General features: G+C 48.0%; 2 protein-coding genes across 3 annotated transcripts in view; one reads left to right on the forward strand and one right to left on the reverse strand.

Moving 5' to 3' along the window:
- Positions 1-17152, reverse strand: part of TIMP3 (TIMP metallopeptidase inhibitor 3) — a 53664-nt gene extending 36512 nt beyond the window's left edge. Inside the window, exon 1 of the mRNA XM_037847794.1 lies at positions 16706-17152. Within this exon, the coding sequence (XP_037703722.1) occupies positions 16706-16826 (121 nt within the window). The 5' untranslated portion in view covers positions 16827-17152. The remainder of the gene's footprint in view (positions 1-16705) is intronic.
- The window catches only part of SYN3 (synapsin III), a 467769-nt gene that overhangs the window by 179398 nt on the left and 267784 nt on the right, over positions 1-20587 (forward strand). The window lies entirely within an intron of this gene.

Below are 20587 nucleotides of genomic sequence, written 5' to 3' on the forward strand. Positions count from 1 at the left end.
GGGGAGGCGCAGGCTGCTGCTGGCTTCCCAAATCCACGGCATCAGCTGAGTCCTTGTTTTTCCACCACTTTTCCTCTATCTGTCACCTTTGTAGGATTTTATTTTTCAGAATATTCTAGTCAAAATTAAAATCTCCCAAATATCCCACATTCAAAGAGATAACTGGTGCTGATATTTTGGAGTCAAGACATTTAGACTTTCCCCCCAAGCACCTATTTACACATTCATACTTTTTTTAAAAAATTATAAACATTGCAGCAATGGATCCCATGGCCTAATTATTTCTTTGGACTAAATTTCTAGAAGTGAGATCAATGGTCAAGGGCTGTGCACATTTTTGAGGCTCTCGAGTCACAGGGCCACGCTGCCTTCCAGAGGGGCCACACCAGTTGCTTTTCTTATCAGCAGCCCGTGGAGTTGAGAGATGGACCGTGAGGGTGGGAAATGCAAGCCCCAGGGTAGGGTTCCCTGTCTCTCTGCCAAGCCCACAGACATCGCCTGGAAATCCCCAAAGGCATCAGCAAATAAAACAGTGAACTAGTTGCTGGAAGTCTGAGAAAGGTCTGGAGGGGCCCCAGCTTCAGTCAGAACAATCAGAAGCTGGCAGCAAGGTAAAGAGTGCTGGTGGGGGTGGGGGTGGGGGTTGTCGCAAGGCTTTGTCTCCCCAGAAGTGACCCTCCCAAGTGTCCCACAGGGCAGTGATAAATGCCTGGGCCAAGAATCCAACACCGGAGGCTCCTGCTCTCCTCCACCCCCATCTAGCTGTGTGTCCCTGGGAAGGCGCTTCACCTCTCTGGGCCTCCATTTTACATCCTGCCCCTTCAGTTAAGAACTTCTTAATTCTATGATCTCAGAACTAGCCTCAAAGCCAGAGCAGACAGATCTCTACCCCATCCTCATCCTCCCTCCATTCACTAAGTCATTCACCTTTTTTTGGTCTCTCCGTTGTTCCATTTTAATAAATTCTATCTCCATGGAGAGCCACAAGGAACTTTTTTGACTTATGTTTCTGTTAATGTAGCACTGGTGACACCTGGATGACTAGCTGGAGAAAAAGGATCTTCATAGGAAAGTAAAGAACAAACTTTTCAAATTCAGCTTCAGTTCAACATTTATTGAGTCCAGCTTACCGACATATCTCACCCACCTTCACATCAGCCCTGCATCATAAATGGGATCCTTCCCATTTTGCAGGTGGGAAAACCCAGTATTGGCAATGACAACATGTTAGTCAAGCTTACCCCATTAGTAAAAGGCAGAGCTGGGGTTCAACCCCAAGTCCATTTGATTCCAAGCCCCATCTCTTTCTAATGCCCTTCACCGTCTCTCCAATCTTGGAGGTTGCATCAGGAAGAGTCTTCACACTCAGAAATATGAAATTCTCCAGCGCAGGGCTGAGGGTTGGAAAAGCGTGCAGCCCCCTGGATTTCTCAAATCGGTCATGCTTAGCTCAGGGACCTTGAAGTCAATTAACATGTCTCTCCCTAACTTTTATCATCTACAAAATGAGCAGTGAGATAATTAATTAGCAACCTCTGGCAAAATCTGCTCAGCCTCTTTATCATTTATATGGTTCTTCTGATCCAATAAGTAAGCAGTAAGTCTCCTTCCAAGAATCAACATCTATAGACTTAGGTTTCAAATGGAGTGAGCTTCTACAATCCTCTACCCCATAACTTATTGCAAACCCCAAGCCTTGGTCCCTGGTGCTTCCTCTTTCACTACCTCACTCCCCAGTGGAAAAAACAAGAAAATAAAATTCCAAGCAACCTGAAACCCGCTGACCCTCTGGCCAAATGGCAAGATCCAGCCCCACCTTTGCCCCCCGCCCCCTCCCCCAGGGTCACCTATAATCACCCCCAGAGGCCAGCCTCGAAGGCTATTTATAGCTGTGTCAGAGGAGGAGGAGGCAGGAAATAGGAAATTATGAAGGAGGTGGCAAGGAGGAGCTCAAGAAGTGACCGTGCTGGCTTGGAATCGGCTGCCTGCCCGGCCCGCGGCGCCAGAGCCCGTGACAGGGAATTCTTGCCCAGCCCAGGCTTGTCCCGGCCCCGCAGCCCTGTGCTGCTCGCTCCGCAGCCACAGCCACTTCTCAGGCTCGGGGGCAAGCACCTTCCTCCTGAGACTTTTCCTCCTCTGGCTCCCGGGCAAGTCTGCTTTTTCGATGGGAGCTCCTGGTCCAGGAGCTTGGGGCCAGGCAGGAGATGGGGGGACAACCTGCCTTTCACCTCCACCAGCACCCCCCTCATGGGTTGGCGAGTCAGAAATTCACCTGGCCTGGAAAAGGCACCTGTGAGGTCGTCTTGGCTTTCCTTCTCCCTCTTGTTTAAATACCCTGAAAGCCTCAATGGTCAGCACTTCTCATGAACTACCTGTATCAAGAGGCCCCCAAAGGGGAGGTGGTTCACCCCGAATCATCTAGCCAGAGGGGACAGAACCAGGCCTGGGGCTCTGTCCCTAGGGCACTGGCCTCTGACTACACCACCATGCTGCCCCTAGGACCCTGGCCAGCCAAGACTCTTCTGGTACAAATGTCTGCACACGTGATGCACGGCGCAGGCTGGGAGTGCCCGCTCTTGCTTTCCCTGGAGGCATGTCCAAGGAGGGGGCACCCCAGCTGAGTACCCCGAGTCTTACGTGGGCTGAGGCAAGATACTCATCAATCAATTCAGTCACCTAAACATTCCAATCAACCAATGAATGTGCGGCACCATTAACTTCCAGACAATTTTGGATTAACTGAGGTTATTGATAAAGTATTTGAGTTTAACACACTTATGACCACTGACTCAGTGATTCTCTAAGGCAAGTGTCCTGAATTGGGAGGGTGAGGGGTTAATTATGGATAGCATTCTGGAAGCAGGGGGTAGCAGTTCTGAATCCCTTGGCATTTTTATAAGTACAGCTTTAATCAGATTCTCAAAGGGGCTTCTTACCATGAAATGATTAAGAAGCATGAGCTAAGGGAAGTATAGATCGAGAGGTGAGTGCTCAGCTTAAAACAACCAAGCATCAGTGGTGGGGACATTCAGGTATGTTCCTGACAGCAGCCTTCCCCATCTCCTGCCGCTCATTGCCTTTTCTCCTCTAACTTTCAATCTGAACCTTCAAGTCATAAATATCTCACTTCCCCACCAGCCACATTTTCCTTCCATCAAGCCCCTGACAGTATGAGCAAGAAACTAGGATTTAAAAGTCTGATATGTGTCCAGAACTGAGCCAAGCAAGAATATAAAGTCAGTCGTGAGCACGGGACTGACCGTCAAATCTGACAAATATTTGGCCTTGAAGGTCATCCTTCCCTCCACACTTTTTCTTCTGGCCCCTACAAAGGGCCCTTTCACACTGATGCAGCCATTTCTATATAATAACACCAACTGAGCAACTTCCTATGCAATGTCATTGCTAGTTCTTGCTCTCTCATTCTCTACTTGGCAATCTCGGGACAGGCAAATGGGCACAAGTGGTTTTCAGAATCTGTAACAAGTGGGGCAGTGTCTCACCCCCTGGGTTTCTAGGTGGTTCTTGGGAGAGATCAGTCCCTTAGCCAGGTTTGTTTAGGAAACACTGGATTAAACAGAGCTAAACAGTTTTCCTCGCAGAACTTCTCAGAGCCTTTCCCATGCTAATGTATCTCTAAGAGGGAAAAATAATAAACAGCTTTTCCAAATGTGTTGGCCGAAAGCACGTTTCTTATGACTGGTGCTTTTGGAGGATCACCCCTTGGGAAACACCACTTTAGGCCTTTCCACAATACAAGAAAATCCTCCCCGCCCCATCGTCACAGCTCACCTGATGACTGACAAGATAGGATGGTGTGGAGTTTCTGACAATAAGGCAAGCTCCATTCTTCTGAAAGGCATCTGAGAAGGATCCTGGTTTGGGTGGCTGTACAACCAACTAGGAGCTTGGTATTAGAGGATGGATCCAGGTCTGATGCCAAATGTGAGGCTCTGAGGGACTGGAATTTGTCAAATGCTCTAGCGAACACCAGGTTCTTGATAAAAGGGCGAAAGGAAGTAATTCCCATCTTTCTAGACTGGCAGAAGAGCAAGCAACAAGCCCAGAGTAAGGGAAAAGCAAACTGAACATGTCTTTCCCTGGCAACCAACCACCTGCTGTTCTCCTGGCCAAAAGTAAAAAAAGTTGGCCTCAAGACAACAAAAGTAGACAAGTAAAGGTAACAGAGGTATCCAGCCTGAGGGAGGCTCAAATAACCTCAGTCTAAAGTTCTTTTTATCCAGAATGCAGTCTTACTGGCTACACACTCCCCCAATGACCCATTTGCAGTGGTTGTTTATTCCCGTATTTCACCCGCATTTATTAAGCACCTACTAAGTATGATGGCCTGTAGTCAGGAAAACCCATCAATTTCCAGGCAGCACAGCTATTCTTAGTTTTCCGATGTCTATTTAAAGAGTGTTAATCCTCTCGGCCTGCCCCCCTACAATTAGATGCATACCACTTTCCAACTTGGAATACTGACCTCGCCCAACTGGGAGCACAGAAGGGACACGTGCTCTTCCCACTCTGCTTAACTTGGCCAGGAATTTGGCCACGGCCACCCCTCATTTCCAAGGGCTGGGGCAGCCTGGGACTCAGCCGAGCCCAAGGACATGTGCTGCTTTGCCTGGACCCTTGGATCAGTCCCGGAGCTCAGAGCCTCCCTGTTCTGATCCTCACCAGCAGCAGCACAGTGGGGCAGAGGATGGGAGGAATCAAGAGGAGTGTGAACCAGGCAGTCATGGGACAGTCATGGACACTGACCCCAGGAGCAGACCTTCCAGCTCAAATACCAGCTCTGCCACTGCACAGCTCTGTGATCTTAGGCGTAATTTGTGATTTAGAGCTTGGACTCTGAGTTCAAGAGGCCTGGGTTCAAATCCTGACTCTCCGTCTTAGGCATCTTAGGCAAGTTACTTAGCCAGGTTTCTCATCTGTAAAGTAGGATAATGATGATGATAATTCCTAACATGTATGTTTATAGTAAATAACAAAATGTATATAGATACATATATACATACACACACATGTGTGTGCATATGTATAAAGTTCTTAGAACAGCTCTCAATAAACATTACCTGCTTTAAAATTTAATTCCCCTTTAAGCCTCAGTTTTTTCATCTGAGAATAATAGATGGAAGGTATATGAGAAGGAAAAACAGAAATAAGAGTACTTAACCAATAGAAGGCTATAAGGGTTTAAGGAGATAATGCATGCCAAGCTCTTGGCATATAAAAATGATTCAATAAACATCAGATATTATCAAATAGTATTTTTAAATTCCAGTTCCGGCTCTGTCTCTTAGGCCAAACTGCTCTGCCTCGCTGGATCTCAGTTTCCCCATTTGTTCAAGGGAGAACACTGGGTCTGACAGCTTCTACGGTGCCACAGCGCAGGGCGATCCCCACACTGGGACCCACGTGTCCTGAGAGTCACTTGCAGCCAAGCTGGGTCAGCAGGCCTTGGAGCCTGGATCAGTCCCAGTGCACCTCCAGCTTCCCCACACCTCTGTGCACAGCTCATAAAACAAGGGGAAAAAAGATGGCTTGGGTTTGCAAATGCATGCTCAGTTTGCTTTTCCCCTATTTTGGGTTCATTGCTTGCTCTTCTGCCAGGCTAGAAAGAGGGGAATTACTTCCTTTGGCACTTTTATCAAGATTCTGGTGTTCCCTAGAGCACTTTGCAAATTCTAGTCCCTCAGAGCCTCACATTTGGCATCAGATCTAGAGCCATCCTCTAAAACCAGGCTGCTAGATGGCTGTCAGCCAATGTGGTAGCCACTAGCCCTGTGTCGCTACTGAGTACTCGAAATGTGACCAGTCCAAACGGATAGGTAAAATACATACCAGATTTCAAAGACTTTGTACAAAAAGAGTAAGGTCTCACAAATAATTTTTATACTGATTACATTTTAGATATATTGGGCTAGGTAAAATATATAATTAAAACTAATTTCATTTGTTTTTTTTCCCCCCTCTTTTTAATGTGGCTACTAGGAAATTTAAAATTACATATGCGTCTCACATTCATGGCTCGCCATGTTATTATTTCTATGAACGGCAATGATCCAGCCTTTCCTTTTCTGTTCCCCTGCTTGAGTCACCTGGTAAGAAACTCTTCTCTGAGGGCTACCAGAAGGAATTCTAACTATTTGGGGTTAACTTTTTAAAACAAAATAAAACACAGATGTTCACTATTCAGGTGGAGTGTTAAATTTTAGGAGCCTCCAGGAATCTCCTCTGGCTTCAAGGAGCCCTGAATAAATAAAATCCATTAAGCTGCCAAAGCACCCCGTGATGTCAACACACTCGTCAGCACCTGTGGTTCTTAATCTTCACTCCAGTTTTCCAAGCTGACTCTTGTCGTCTCTGTTAGGAAGGGATGAGCAATGGCTTTCGTTTCATTTTCCAAGATATTCACCATTGTTTGATATAGCATCTTAGCAGTTTAGAACAGCTTTTTTTCATTGAAGCTGGTCCATGCCCCACATGTCAAAAACTGATAGTTTTTTGCCTCTCTCTCTCTCTCTCTCTCTCTCACACACACACACACACACACACACACACACACACACACAGCTCAGGACACTATTGCCATTGCCAGGGAAGACAGGAATGCTGTCTTTCTCGAATGTCCTCATTCATTCGAGATGGTCTTATTGCATATGCCCACTATGTGCCAGGCAATGTGCTGGGTAAGACTTGGCTCTCTCTACTCCAGATGACTCACCGTCTAAGGGGGAGGTAATAATATAAAACCAAGTAGTAATAATACAGTGGCTGGCATTTATCAAGCCCTTATTACATGCCAGGCAATGGGCCAAGCCTTTTAATTCCATTGTCTGAATGAATTCCTCCACCTTGATGAGATTGAAAATTATGTTGTGTACTCCATTTTACAGATCAGAAAAATGAGGCTGAGAAAGACTGACTTGCCCAGTCATGAAGCTAGCAATTAATGGTGCCAAAGTTTGAACCAGGCAGACTAACCTGTGCTCTAACCACGTCAGGAAGAGTGTCAAGTGCAACAAAAAGCATATGAGTGATGTTTTCTGGAGACATAGAGGACAGGGAATCATTTTCCCTGGAAAAGCTGTTGTTCTTTTTCACTCCATGATCCTAGAACCTGAAGGAAATTCAAGAGATCATTTAAAGTCAGTGTCACAAAACTGGTGACCTGCAGGGCTCAATATGGCCCACAGACATCTTTTGTTTGGCCTGTATATGTGCTTTATGTGTCTTTTTAAAAATTGTGCCAATACTTAAAAATCAGATTTCACACTAAAAATTTAGATATCTAGCATATCCTAAGAGACTGGAAATCTGGCCACACTGGATCCACAATCTGATAGACTGGAGCTGGACAGAAGGGGTCCTATTCAGAAGAGACATGGACTCTCTGGTTTGCCAACTCTCCAGTTTGCCACAGTCCCCACCACTCTCTATTGTCTCCCCCAAGTCAAAGATGAGTTGCCATTTATCATCACATTTGCCCATTATTTTGTTGTTTGATTTATAACAAAGAAATAATTTTTAGTACCCATGTCCACATCCGAAATGGGAACACAAGAGACTGAGGAACTACTTTTTTTTTTTAGTAGAAGTGAGTAATATTCCAATATGTTTAATATCAAACACTCAACTTTTCTGACTGGCCCCTGTAGATATTTAAGTTTGTGACCTAATAGAGATGATAAATGAGGAAACCCAAGCCAAGAGAATCAAAGAAAAAACTAGAGTCCACACCTTCCTGCCAGCCTCAGGTGTAGGCTTTTCCTACTGTACCCATCTGCTAAGAATTGTACCCAAGATAACCTGAGATTTTGGGATGCCCTCCCATCTCTCAGTCCTTCTGTTGGCCACATGTATCAACATGATATCTGGGGAAGGGGAATGTGTTGAAATTGCCCAATAGGGCACATGCGTGGTTTGGGTCTTCCAAACCCCACACGTCATTCACATATACAAAGGTCCGTCAGAACACTCTCACCTTAACAAAAGGTCTTAAGCTGGTCTTCAATGAGGGAAGTCTTTTCAGCTCCAGAACATATTTGAGCTGAGCCATTAACCAAATTTTCTGGAGCATGGCACTGCTCAGGTAGACCGTGGATAAGCCAGGCCTTGTTTACAAAGTATTCAGTCTCGGTCCCATGCTCTTGTCTGTCAACTTCTATGGTGGTGGTAATAGGATTCAAAAGAATTTCTGCCAAGATCTGCAGCAATCAATGGCAGACCCTGAAGTGACCTTGAGTCTTAATTCTAGAAATCAACTAAGTCTGCAGGGTCTCTATCTGTTGGGCAAATCAGTTTTGCTCCCACAGGAAGTCTGGTGGTCAAATATGTCATCAGACAAAGTAACTCGGCTCATTAGAGGTTTTGTTCAGTCAAAGCTTTTACAACCACAGAGATGCTGGCTCTTACCTTATTAATAGACCATATTTCTAAGGCAGCACCTTCTAAAGGAGGTCACTGATGGATTTAGGTGCTCAATTATTTAGCTACACTAGAGTCCCTACCAAGGGAACTAAAGCCAGAAATAGTTGACACATAGTAGGCATTCATTAAAATAGTGATTACTATAAATATATGTGAATAAAGTATACACACATCCTTTATATCCATTCCTGCTATTTCACAGATAAAAGACCAAAATCCAGAGAGGGTGACATCACCAAGGTTATTCTAGCGTCAAGCAGCAACTTGGGACTAGAACCCAGGTCTCCCGGCTGGAGGCCAGTGCTCTCTCCTCTCCATGGCCCGCAGGAGAGGAGAGAGCATTGGCTTGACATCCAATTTCAGCACCACCAATCCATTTCCCCAGCCCTCCCTTTAGCTGCCCCAGCGTCTTCTACCTCTGCCTATTAGACCAAATGTGCAGAAGCAGTCTAAAGAAGGGAAGGGCAGCACGAAATCCAAGCCACCAAACCACAGGAGCACCCGAACACTAGTTCTCAATATCCACATCCACTAAGTGGGAACGATGACCCCTTGCTGTCTTGCATCCCTCATTGGGATGCTGTGATCCTCAAATGAGACCAAGCGGTCGTAACACTCTAAAATGTAGAGCGTCATGAAAATACACAGTAGAAAACTTTACTGTTTGTTTCTGTGTCCTGTGGGGGGCAAGGTGAGGAAGAGGGAAAGCATTAGACTTGGCTGTCAAAAAAAAATCAAGATTCTGAGGCTCAGCTCTCTACATGTGTCCCTGGAAAATGTCACATCACCCCATGGACCCCATTTTCCATATCTGAGATAAAATACTACCTGTTCTGCCATATAGTATACCAATACTTCTAATAAAAAGCTAACATATATTGAATTTTTACCATGTGACAGATTCTGTACTAAACATTTTGCATGAACTATTTCATTTATTCCCCATACCAACCCAATGTGGAATGAACTATTAAAACACCACCCCCCATTTTACAGATAAGGAAACTGAGTTCAGAGAACTTGCTCAAGCTTGTGATCAGCAGAGCTCATAATAGTTACTAGTTTTCCAAACCTAAAACACTGTGAGTCTGTTGATATGGGTAAAGCCTAGGTCAAAAAGGAACCCCTCCTGACACATGAATCACTGCACTTGAGCCAAACGTCGGTGGCCCATTGAGCCACAAAGCCACATCTTCATGAAGTCAGATTCTGGTTTCGAAGCTCGCCTTCCCCACGCCCTAATCTGGCAATTGCAGGAGCCTTAGTTTACTGAATGAACGAGTCCCTCTCGGCAGGCAGCTGGGCTGCTTTCATTCCAAGAGGGTTCAAAGTTGTGCAGAGGAGGAGGGGATAATTGCCGTGTGATATTTAAGGTCTCTGGTTCTGGAATGGCACTTGGAGGGTTGGTCTGCTCACGATGTTCACCCTCTACCCCTCCTCAATCTCCAGCCATCCGAGGGCTCTGTTTTTCCAGCAGCTGAACTTTACCTTGGGCTTTCTGAAGCCAAATCTTACAGCTTCCTTTCCCTTCCCCACCCCCACAAAAAGCCAAGTGGCCACAGGCCTGTGAACACTTAGAGTCTCCAGTCTCCGAGGCGTGAATGCCACCACTGGGTGATAAGGTTTAAGTGAACATAAATCAGAAGTGGGTGCTGGGCAGCACGGCCCGTCCCTCCATGGCAACCAAACCAGCCCAGCTTTCCAGATAGCTTCAAAATGGATCAGGAAAGGGTCCCTCTCACCCTCCAGACATGATTTATTTTTCAGCAACTGAGCAAAAAGGCCACTTAGTTCCACTACAGCTGGGGTAGACACCTCATGGCCTCCTGTCAAACGCTATTTAGTAAGTTCCTTTAGCAAGAACAAATGCTTGTCTGCTCCAGCCTGTCAGAGATTAATACTGGAAAGCAAATATCTGGACCCGTATCACCTCCTTTGAACTGGCACGCAACTCAACCAGGACACTGACAATCTGCTACCTCCGCCAAGCCCTTGCTTAGCACGGTGGGTAACAAAGATAGATGGCAAGGGTGGTAAAGGTGTTGGGCCTGCCCACAAGGAGAGGTGATGGATGGCAAGAAACTAAAGAACCGTTCTCAAGAGGGCAAGTACAGTGATTTACCAAAGGATTCATGAGCTATTTTCAGCATTTCTGAAAGTCAACCAAGACCATTCAATACAATCATACAAAAGCCCAGGAGAAAGTTTCCGAGGCCTCAGAAATGCCTAGTTTTTTTTTGCTTTGGGCTGCTGTGTATTAGCTGATTATGTCAGAGTAAAGACTTGCTAGGATCTGCAGTTTCTAGGTATATTTTAACTTGTTTTTTAATGGAACTATAATTACCACTCAACACACTCAGTTTTACTGAACAATTTTTCCAAACGTGTAATCCATTGAGGGGAAAAATAACTAAAATATTTGTTGGTGTAAAAAGGCTGGGAACCGGTGATACAGTGGAAGGAACACTGAATTAGGAATCCAAAATGGGGTGTTGAGGCTCAGTAATAAAATTGGGGGCAGCAAGGGAAGCAGGCACTGGAGAGTCTGACTAGGAAGAAAATCAAAACCAGCAGTTAGGGATTAAAAGACCAATGTGGGAAAGATGCAAAGGGTTAGAATCTTCCCAAGTTGGACCAAGCATCCAAGCTCTTAGTCTATACTAGAGACCGGTTAGAAATACAGGTTTTGGAGACAAACTCTGCAGATGTGAGTTCCAACTCATCTGTTTCATAGCAGTGTGATTTGGTGCAAGTGATTTGACCTCTGTGGACCTCCCCTTGCTCATCAGGCAGTGGGGATGGGTTATCTCCACTTCCCACAGTGACACTGAGGTTTGATTAAGATGATATGACAGTGAGGCATTTGGTGCAGTGCCTGGGGCCCAGCAAGTACACCTCAATGAATGGTGGTTGATACTTTGTCCTGGGAGCCCACTTTTTAAAACCCAAAAAGGGTTTTAAGCAGGACGGTAAAATTCTCTTTTAAACCTGCCCTTCTAGCTCCCATCCTGCCTCCCTCTCAGCAGTCTGTCTCCATCCACATGGACATCCCACCATTCCCATCCAAGTACCACCCAAATGCAATGACAAAAGAGTTGGAGATACAAAGACATGGGTCCCCTTGCTGCCATCATGAGCCTGGCCAGGGCCAGGGGACATCTTTGAGTCAGCAAACGAAACCCTCACACGTGTCATGGTGGGTCCTCAAAATACAGCCACATGTGCCTTTGAACCTGAGTTCATGTGAAACCCCAAAGTGCAATCAACTTAGTCTGATGAAATCCATTTACTTATTATTAAGGAAATCTCCATAATCTTTAACTGAATTACTCCATAACCTGCAACCAGTCAAGAGCCACAGCCTTCCTAGCACTTAGACCCCACTCTCGCTATTAAATACTCCCATTAGCTCGGTCTAAGTGGCCCCAATTCTACCCCCTTTCAAAGGGACAAAGGAGAAGGAAGGAAGGAAGGGAGGGAGGAAGGAAGGAGGGAGGAAGGAAGGAAGGAACCTGAGAAAGGCAATAAAAATTATAAATTTTTTCCCATTTGGAAGTATCCCAAGGACAGATGGATAAATGGAAGATAGATAGACAGACAGAGAGACAGACAGACATAAGGACAAACAGATCTAGATAACACACAGATACATACACACAGGTACAAAGAATATATTTATTCAACACTGATAACTTTTTATGATGTGGATAAAAATTAAAGGGCCAAGGTGCTACGAATTATTATTCCCCTTTTATAAATGAGAAAACTAAAGCTTAAAGAAGTCCAGTAACTTGCTAAGTGCATACAGCCAGCAAGCCCCAGAGGAGAGCTTTGGAGCCCAGTCCGGCCTGCCCCACAGCCTCTCCACCACCCCACGCTGCCTCTTGAGGCCACCCAAGAGTTGACCATAACAAAGGCTAGAAGAAGGAGCCTCCTTGTGCATCCTGGCTGGAATGGTAAAAGCCAAATGCAATGGACAATTGTGTTTTTGTTTTTGTTTTTAATTAATGAACCTGCTGGAATGTACCATTCAGCAGTAAAGCTGAATGGTTCCTGCTGTTCCTGCAAAACAAACTAAAATCTCCCCATCCCAGCCGCTTCTGTGGCCACTTTTTGAGCCTTATCAATCCAGGGATTGTGAAAGGGATGCAAAAGTGTTAGCAGGGTACCTTCTCCAGCCAGCACTAGCCTCCTGGCTTCCTCCCTGGCTTTCTTCCCACCATACCGACCATTTTCCTGGTCTGGGCACTTCCCTAGGGGACCCCCCTCCTAGAAAAGGAAGAGTATGGAAACCCCAAAGTTTTCTGTCCTTATTACCTTTACTTCTCCCTGGGCCTCTGTGAGACCATTGAGCCTTGTTTTTTTTGTTTTTTTTTTTTTGTTTTTTTTTTTCAACTTTGGCTTGATGGTTTTGAGGGTGTCTTTCAGTTCCAATCAATCACAAAAAAAAAAAAAAAAAGACAAGAAACATTAGAAATTTACCTTTGTTTTTCTCTATCACACCTTAAAAAAAAAAAAAAAGTTCTCCCTCCCTTAAGATGACATTTAATTACAATTACAACCTCTGGCCATTTTGGCCCTCTTCATATTTCTAAGGAAAATTTCCCAAATCAAGAAGTACAGACTCTTTAAATGCTAACCGTCCATTCCATCGTGGTCCCGGGAGGGGTCACCCACCTTAGGACCTCAAGAGTCAATGAAAATCGAATGTTAGCCCTGCCGTGTCGTAGCTGGGTGACCACAAGCAAGCACAGCCTCTCCCAGCCTCAGTGTTTTCCATCTGGAAAATGGGGCAATACTCTTAAGGTTGCCGAGAGGTAAGAAGGACAGCATCAGTGAACGGCTTGCCCCCACTGGAGATCCTTCCCACCTCCAGCCCTCCTTTACATAAGAGCATCTTTCCTCTCCCAGTGGTTGCCAAGGTGGAGACAGCCTGGGTCCCTTCCTCAAGTCACTGGCTCCTCTCTGAAGTCTGATCCTTTTTCTTTTCCTTAAGTCGCAGAGCCCACTACTAGGGCACAACCGCACATGAAAGAAAGAAAGGGAATGAGTCCAGCTGTTTTGAAAATGGCTCCTTAACTAAAACCACAACCTCATCTGATATGGAAAGAATCCGCTGGCACTGGCCCCCATCAAAACGATTCAGAGATATCCAGAACCATCCTTCAGGGCTGGCAGCCGGCCCCAGGCTGCCTCGAGTTCCCAGCAAACTCAGGGGGCCGGCCCATCACCCCACAGCCCCCATTCCTCCATGGCAAGGGGGCCAGGAGGAAGGGCTTGGCACTCTGAGGCAAAATTCTCTCTGTTGCCTGCCGTCCACAAAAGCCACACACTCACGTGTATGCACACACACACACATACACACGTTCACTCACGAGTGCGCGCACACTTTCAGACACTAACGTGTGCACTCACACACATGCACACACACTCACACACAAACACACCAATTTTCAGAATGCCTGTCGCACTGCCTACCCCTTCCTGAGCTGGGTCAGCCCCCCAAGGCCGCCTGCTTCTCTCCCAGCCCCGTCCCTCTCCTCCTCCAGAGTCAAGGTTTTATCAGGAGTTTCAGGGGAGACGGCTGGTGGGAAAGGGGGCCACACACATCCTGGCGGCTGCCAGCTCCTTTTCTTTCCCCCACAGTGTGTTTCATAAGCCGGCATGTAGTTTATTCTTCTCCTAAACACTTTGCTGGGGTGCAGGGCTGGAGTTGCCATAGAAACACCTTTTAACTCCTCCTCACCCAGAAGGTTGTGCCAGTCCCCAGAGCTCTGGGGAAGAAAGGCAAAAAAGAGACACCTGTGGATGAGGAGAGCGGGGAGGGCAGGCCTTGGGGGGATCCCACGGAGAGGGCTGAGCAGGGCACGATGGCACCCGGTCATGGAGGGTCCTGAAAGGGGAAGCTGGCGAGCTGGCTTGAAGATTTTTTAATGGACTACGGAGTTGATTGGTGGGGTGGTGGGGGTCAAGGGGACACATTTCCTTCAGGGAGAGAACGGGCAAAGCTTCACGCCAGATTGGAAACCAGAGAGGCTCCAAGAGAGGAAAATTGGGAGCCCCCTACAGGACACTGGCAGGGCGCTGGGTAAGGGAGGGAGGTCGAGGAGCCTGGCTGCCCTCACCCACACCTCCGTTTTTAAAAGCATTATCTCATCCCTGCCACAGTGCACTGCACCAAACCCAGGCAGAGTGATTTGGGATCAGTGCCAGCGCATCTAAGATTTTGTTTCTTTTCTATTTTTGCTACAGCAACATTCTGGTCATTGGGTACTCTCTGGTAGCGTAGCTTTCTATCTAGGCCATTTATTACAGAGGGAAAGTAGTGGCTTCTTGAATAAGTCCATGGAAATTATCAGCAACTTTCTGTATCAGCCCAAACTCACAGCAGAAGACACAGTGGAGAGAGACCAGAGCCAAGGGGTGCCCCACTGGGAGCAGAAGTTACTTGCTCCTCTTGCTACTTTTCACTGGTAAACTTCCAGGGTGGAAGCCAAAATGCAAAGGGCAAGGGGGAGGGATGAGGGCCCCCTCTCTACCCCACCCCCACAGAAATCCAAGGGAGTACACCCAACCCTTTCTCAGGCAGAAAAATCCTTAGGCTGCGAGTTGATTCCACCTGTTGGCTGGTGAGCTCCTCACTCAGCAACAGCAACTCCTGAGACGCATCAGGTGGGAATGTCACCAACCGAGGTGAGGAGGGAAAGGTCAAGCGGAATTTGGGCAGGGAGGTCAGAGGAGAAGGGGGAGCACCAGCCCAAAGGGGTCCTGCCAAGAAATCCACGAACCCAGGGGCTGACCAGGTTCCCCAGGGGGAAGGAAGGGTGCACAGTGCAGGCCCCAGGAAACCTTGAATAAGGGTGACCCCCAGGTCACACCAACACTTGTGGCTGCCAGCTGGCCTGAACTTTGGGTCACCAAGGTCACCTCTCTGCCTTCCCCAGGGCTCAGCCTGCTCCCCCACCACCACCACCAGCCGCCCCTCCCAAGCTCTGCTGCCTCCCCAGCCACACTGGAACGGCTGCCAGGCTCCTGCCTTCTCCCTCCCCCTCGCCTGCACCCCTGCAGTGTCCCTCACCCAGGACCCAGTGGAAAATTTCCTTCCCCTTTATGACTGTACTTAAAACACACACGCTCTATTCTTCACCTCTGAATGACACAGAGGGAGGGCAAGAGACTGTGTCCCACCCCACCCCCCAGCACATTCACACCGGACCTGCATGCTTTATGAGCTGGAAAGGAGGGGAGAGAGGTTTTACAGCTGCTGCTCCACCCCTGGACATCCAAACACAAGTGTCCCAAACATTCCCAAGCAACTTTCTCAGGACACTCCCAAGGCCCTCGGTAAAAACGGGTTCTACTTCTTACCCAGGTCTCTGTAGTCAAGACACAGGTCCAGTCTGGAATTGTCACCATGATGTGACCCTTGACCTTTTCATTCTTTTGGTGACAAATCTTATTTTCCACTGCTCATTCTCCCCTTCCCCACACACACATTCAAAGAAAAAAAAAAATAGCCTTCCTGTGAATTTTCACAGCTATGTGATAAGTGATCACACACACACACACACACACACACACACACACACACACACCCTCCAGCTTGCTCTCAACACTCTCAAATACAGTTCCTCCAGGGGCAGGGTCAACCCAAAGGCTTTTCTTCTCATTTTTCCCCTTAAATCCACCCAAACCTGGCAGCCAGCCCTTCTGGGTTCTTGTCTGAGAAGATCCCTCAGCACTTGCCTGAGAAGCAGGAGGCTGGTGGGGTCTCAGTTAAAAGACTGAACTTCATGGGTGCAGGAGATGATGCAAACTTGAGAATACTCCAAGTTTCTCTTCCAACTTTCAGTGCACATGGCTGGCAACTTTTTTTTTTTTTAATTATCCAAATACCTAGTACTTTAGTTAGCATTCCAAGTTTTAGAAAACCTCTCCCCACTCCTCTCCCCCAGCTCCTCCTCCCGTGATAGTGCATGAGGGAATTTTCTAGATGTCACAAGGACTGATTGGGACCTCACGCCCCAAAAGAAGGGCAAAGGCTGTAAGGGGTCCCCTCAGCCACTCTGGGTTTCCTTTACGGGGCATCGCCCCGCACGGTATGCCAGGGATCCCACCCGAGGAAAACTGAGGCTCGCCACCCGGCCCCAAGCCCATCTGCCCCTCTCAGCGGGGTTCGGCCGTGCCACCCCGTGCAGCGCCCCGGCCCGCGCTGTAGCGCGCCAGCGGGCACCTCTGGGGCTCGGGCGGGGGCCCTCGGGCTTACCGATGTCGGAGTTGCAGAAGGCGTCCTGAGGGTGGCTGGGCGAGCATGTGCACGCCTCGGCGCCCCAGTCCCCCAGGCTCCAGCTGCCCAGGAGCACCACGAGCCCGAGCCAGGGAGTCATTGCTGCTGCCGCCGCTGCTGGGGCTGCTGCTCGCTTCTCAAAAGTTGCGGTGCGCGCCGCCGGCGGGGCCGCTGCAGCCGGAGCCTGCCCGCCGGGCCGTGCGGGGCAACTTCGGTCTCCGGCGCGCTGCCCTCCGAGTGCCCAGCAGGGACGCGATGCGGGGCGGCGAGGCAGCCTCGGGGCTGGCGCACGGCTCCGCGGGAAGTCTCTCGGGCCGAAGGAGCGGGAGCTGGAGCAGGAGCTGGAGCAGGACGAGGAGGAGGAGGAGGAGGAGGAGAGGCCGTCCGAGCGACCGCCCGCTGCCCGCTGCTCGCGCCGCGCCGCTGCCGGCGCTGCCGAGTGATATAGCGCGGGTCCCCAGGGCACCCCCCTCCCGGGCGCTCGCGGCCCGCCCCCTCCGACCAATAGCAGAGCCGCATTACCTCATCGGCCCTCCGAAAAGGGGGCGGGGCCGGGGGGCGCGGGGCGACGGGGCGGGGCCGCCCCGGACCGTTCCGATCCTTACAGGGAATAATTCCGCTGTGGGCACGCGAGTGGGTGGGCTGGGACGCGCCCCGACCCACGCTCGCCGCCTGGCCCCCGATCCGCGCCTCCTGTGCCCCCTCTCTCCTGCACCCTTGCCCCACGCCCACCCCGCCCTCCGGGGCGCCCCTTACTCGAACAAGAAGCGGCTACTACCCACCCACCCCAGCACAACTCCCTGGGTAGGTCAGGAGCGCTCCAGCCCTGGAGACTTCGCGCCAGGCGGAAAGCCTAGGAGAACTTGCGACCCCGCCACCTTTTCTGGGGCGAGCAGAGAGAGAGAGGAAGGACCCAGACAGATGACATCTCGTCTCTCTAACTTTGCTGGACAGGGGGAAGCCATCTGCCCTTTGGAGCTGGCCATAATAGATGGGTATTTACCCCGGAACAAACAGGGTTGTGAATTCATTCAACAAACACTGTTATGGATACTGGGGTAAGCAAGAAAAAGTCTTGTTCCCATAGATCCAGCAGGCAGTACATCAGTAAATCTGTGAATGCATACGGTAATTTTCTATGGTGGAAAAAAGAAACCAGAGGAATGGGCTACAAATGGCTGGGGAGGAAGCTGCTTCCTGTGGGATTGAAAAAGAAGGCCTCTCTGAGGGGGTGGCTTCCTAGCTGAGATGGGGACCAGGAGAAGGATCTGTCATGTGGCAATCTGACGGGGGAGGGGGTGTAGGTTAACAGGCAGGGAGAACAGCAGGTGCAAAGGTCCTGAGCCCATTGGGGAAACAGAAAGTAGAAAGAGCAGCAGGAGGAAGTGGCAGCCCCACCCGCGGCAGACAGGTCTCCATTCTTCAGCAAGGAATTTGGGGGTGAACTGATCTAATTCTGGGATAGCCCCAGATCCTAGAGAACTGTGCAGGATCCTAGCCTACTAGCTACAATGGATTATTAGTAATAACTAATGCTATTACTATCCTTATTATTAGGTAACATCTACATTATGCTTTATATTTTTAAAAGCAGAGTTCCATACCTCATCTCATTATATTTCCTCTAGATAGGAAAACCACAAAATGTCATTTGCACTTTCCAGATGAGAAAACTGGCGCAGAAAGGTAGGATAACTTGGTGACCAGCTAGGAACCCAACTCTCTCATTTCTGCCGACTCTAGAAAAGAGACATTTCTTCCCCTGGACTGTAAAAGCAGTGGTTAAATCTCAGTGTGCAAATGCCCTTTTGAGCTGGGGTCTTCTATCTTTCTGTCCTTGCACCTCTCTCTCTGTCTCTCCCACCTCATCCTGTTTAGAAAGGGACTTGTATGTTTTTGGCTACAGAAATGCTAAAATTCTGGAACACAATAAGGCCTGGGAATACTGGTTAGAAATACAAGTTTAGCCTCCTTCTCAGAAACTCATCTATTTACACCTAAAGAAGTGAGATTGGGATGGTGGAGGTAGAAAATTGGGTTCAAGATGGTGTTTCCAAGAACATTCTTAAACTCAGTTTCCCCCCTTAAACATTTTAACTATAGGGAAGGGAATTCAGTTTCCACATTTTTCTGTCTTGTCCTCCTTCCAACTTTTAAGACCTTCTCCACCTTACCTATAACTACAGTTTAACCCACAGAGCTCTTTTCCCTCTCTCAACATTTAATCTAATGCTTTGCTCATTGTTTCATGGAATATGATTATATTATTTTACCGATCACACTAGAATCACTTTGAGGCCTGGGATAATTGGTCACACATTTTTTTTTTTTAAATGCCCTCAGAGTATAAAAATAGGTTCCCAGGAGAGTAGGGCGTGGGTGTGGCCAGCAGCCCCTTGAGTCCTGAGTGATGAGCACTCCAGAGGCTGTTCAGTGGATCCAGGTTGAACAAGGGCATACTAGGTGGAATTTGGGAAATTCACTTATCCCTGCACAGTCCCAGTCATGTGGAAGGCTTTATAGGATTTTTTTTCAGGCCAAATCCACTTTGGATAAGAATCTTATGTGATAGAGGCCCTCCCTTCTCTGCTTTCTTTTCACATTACAGTTTTGTACAAAGTGCAAATATTTTCTCCAAGGGGAGTTCTTGTCTAGAATGTGAATATCAGGCAAATAACTTTTGCCAAACTTCAAGCAGGTTCCTAGTAGAAAGCATCTGAAGCATCTGATCATTGCAGCTACTTGAATTATGTCGACACAACAGTAATCTGATTGTTTTCCAGCTGAAAGGTAATGAAATTGCCTTTTGGTATATTTGCTCTCGCACTCTATCTTACGCTGGTCCATGAAGAGCTCATGAACCCCAAGGGTCTCAGCTGGGATGTTTCCCTGATGTCTAACCTGAGCCCCCCCCCCCCCCCCCCCCCACGTATTTGAGGTCAGTGGAGTTGTCACCCTACGAAAGAGGAAGAACGAGCTCCGAGAATCCTTGTAGAGGGGAACCCGCCATCCAGGGTCAGTCCCTCTGGCAAGCAAACCTCAAAGCCATCCATCAGGATGTCATGGGCCTAATAATATGTAAGAATTGCTTTTTTAAGGCCGCTTTATGAGCTAGATGTAGTGGACCTGGAGCTAATGGTAAAAATGAAGATACTGGCTCTCCTATTTTCTCTTGACAGCTGAGAACAATGATAGATGTATAAACCTAGGAAGAGCTCAAGAAGTCTCAACTTCTACCAGGCTGACCTGGTAGTCCCTTTGCTGAAACTTTTCTGAAAAGGTGAGTCCAAGTCCGCCCACTTCGTGTCAAATTATAGGGTGCTGAAACTGTAAGAAGTCATCTCATAGACACTGAGAACTACAAAGGACTCCAGCAAATCAACTGTCTTCGTTTGTAGGTGGGCCAAATAAGCTTTAAATTTGCCCAGAGCCCCAGGGCCAGCTAGTGGCAGAGCCAAGATTATGTTGCAGCCATCTGATTCCTTACCTGGGCCTCTCCCCGCCTCCTCCAGCCCCTGGGCCTCAGTCCTCCCAGCTGCAACATGCTGGCTGACCATGGAAACCCTGGCCGCTCACTCCTCCAGGAATCTGACATTTCCAGATCTGCAGAAGAGTCCATTTCAGAGTTGCTTTGTACAGTGCCCCAGTACAGGGAACACTCCATCTGCACTGACTAAATAGTTCTCCATTATGATAATAATCTTTCTTTGGACCCATCAGAACAAACAGAGTTCTGTACTCTTCAGAGGCTCATCTCTTTTATTTTTTACTTTTTCCTGTTTAAATTATTATCTAACACCTTTTGAAAACATCCTGAAGATATCTCTGCATAGAGATGCATGAACACTTTCTTTGTAGGAG

This window comes from Choloepus didactylus, chromosome 8, assembly GCF_015220235.1.
Source record: "Choloepus didactylus isolate mChoDid1 chromosome 8, mChoDid1.pri, whole genome shotgun sequence".
NCBI lineage: Eukaryota > Metazoa > Chordata > Mammalia > Pilosa > Megalonychidae > Choloepus > Choloepus didactylus.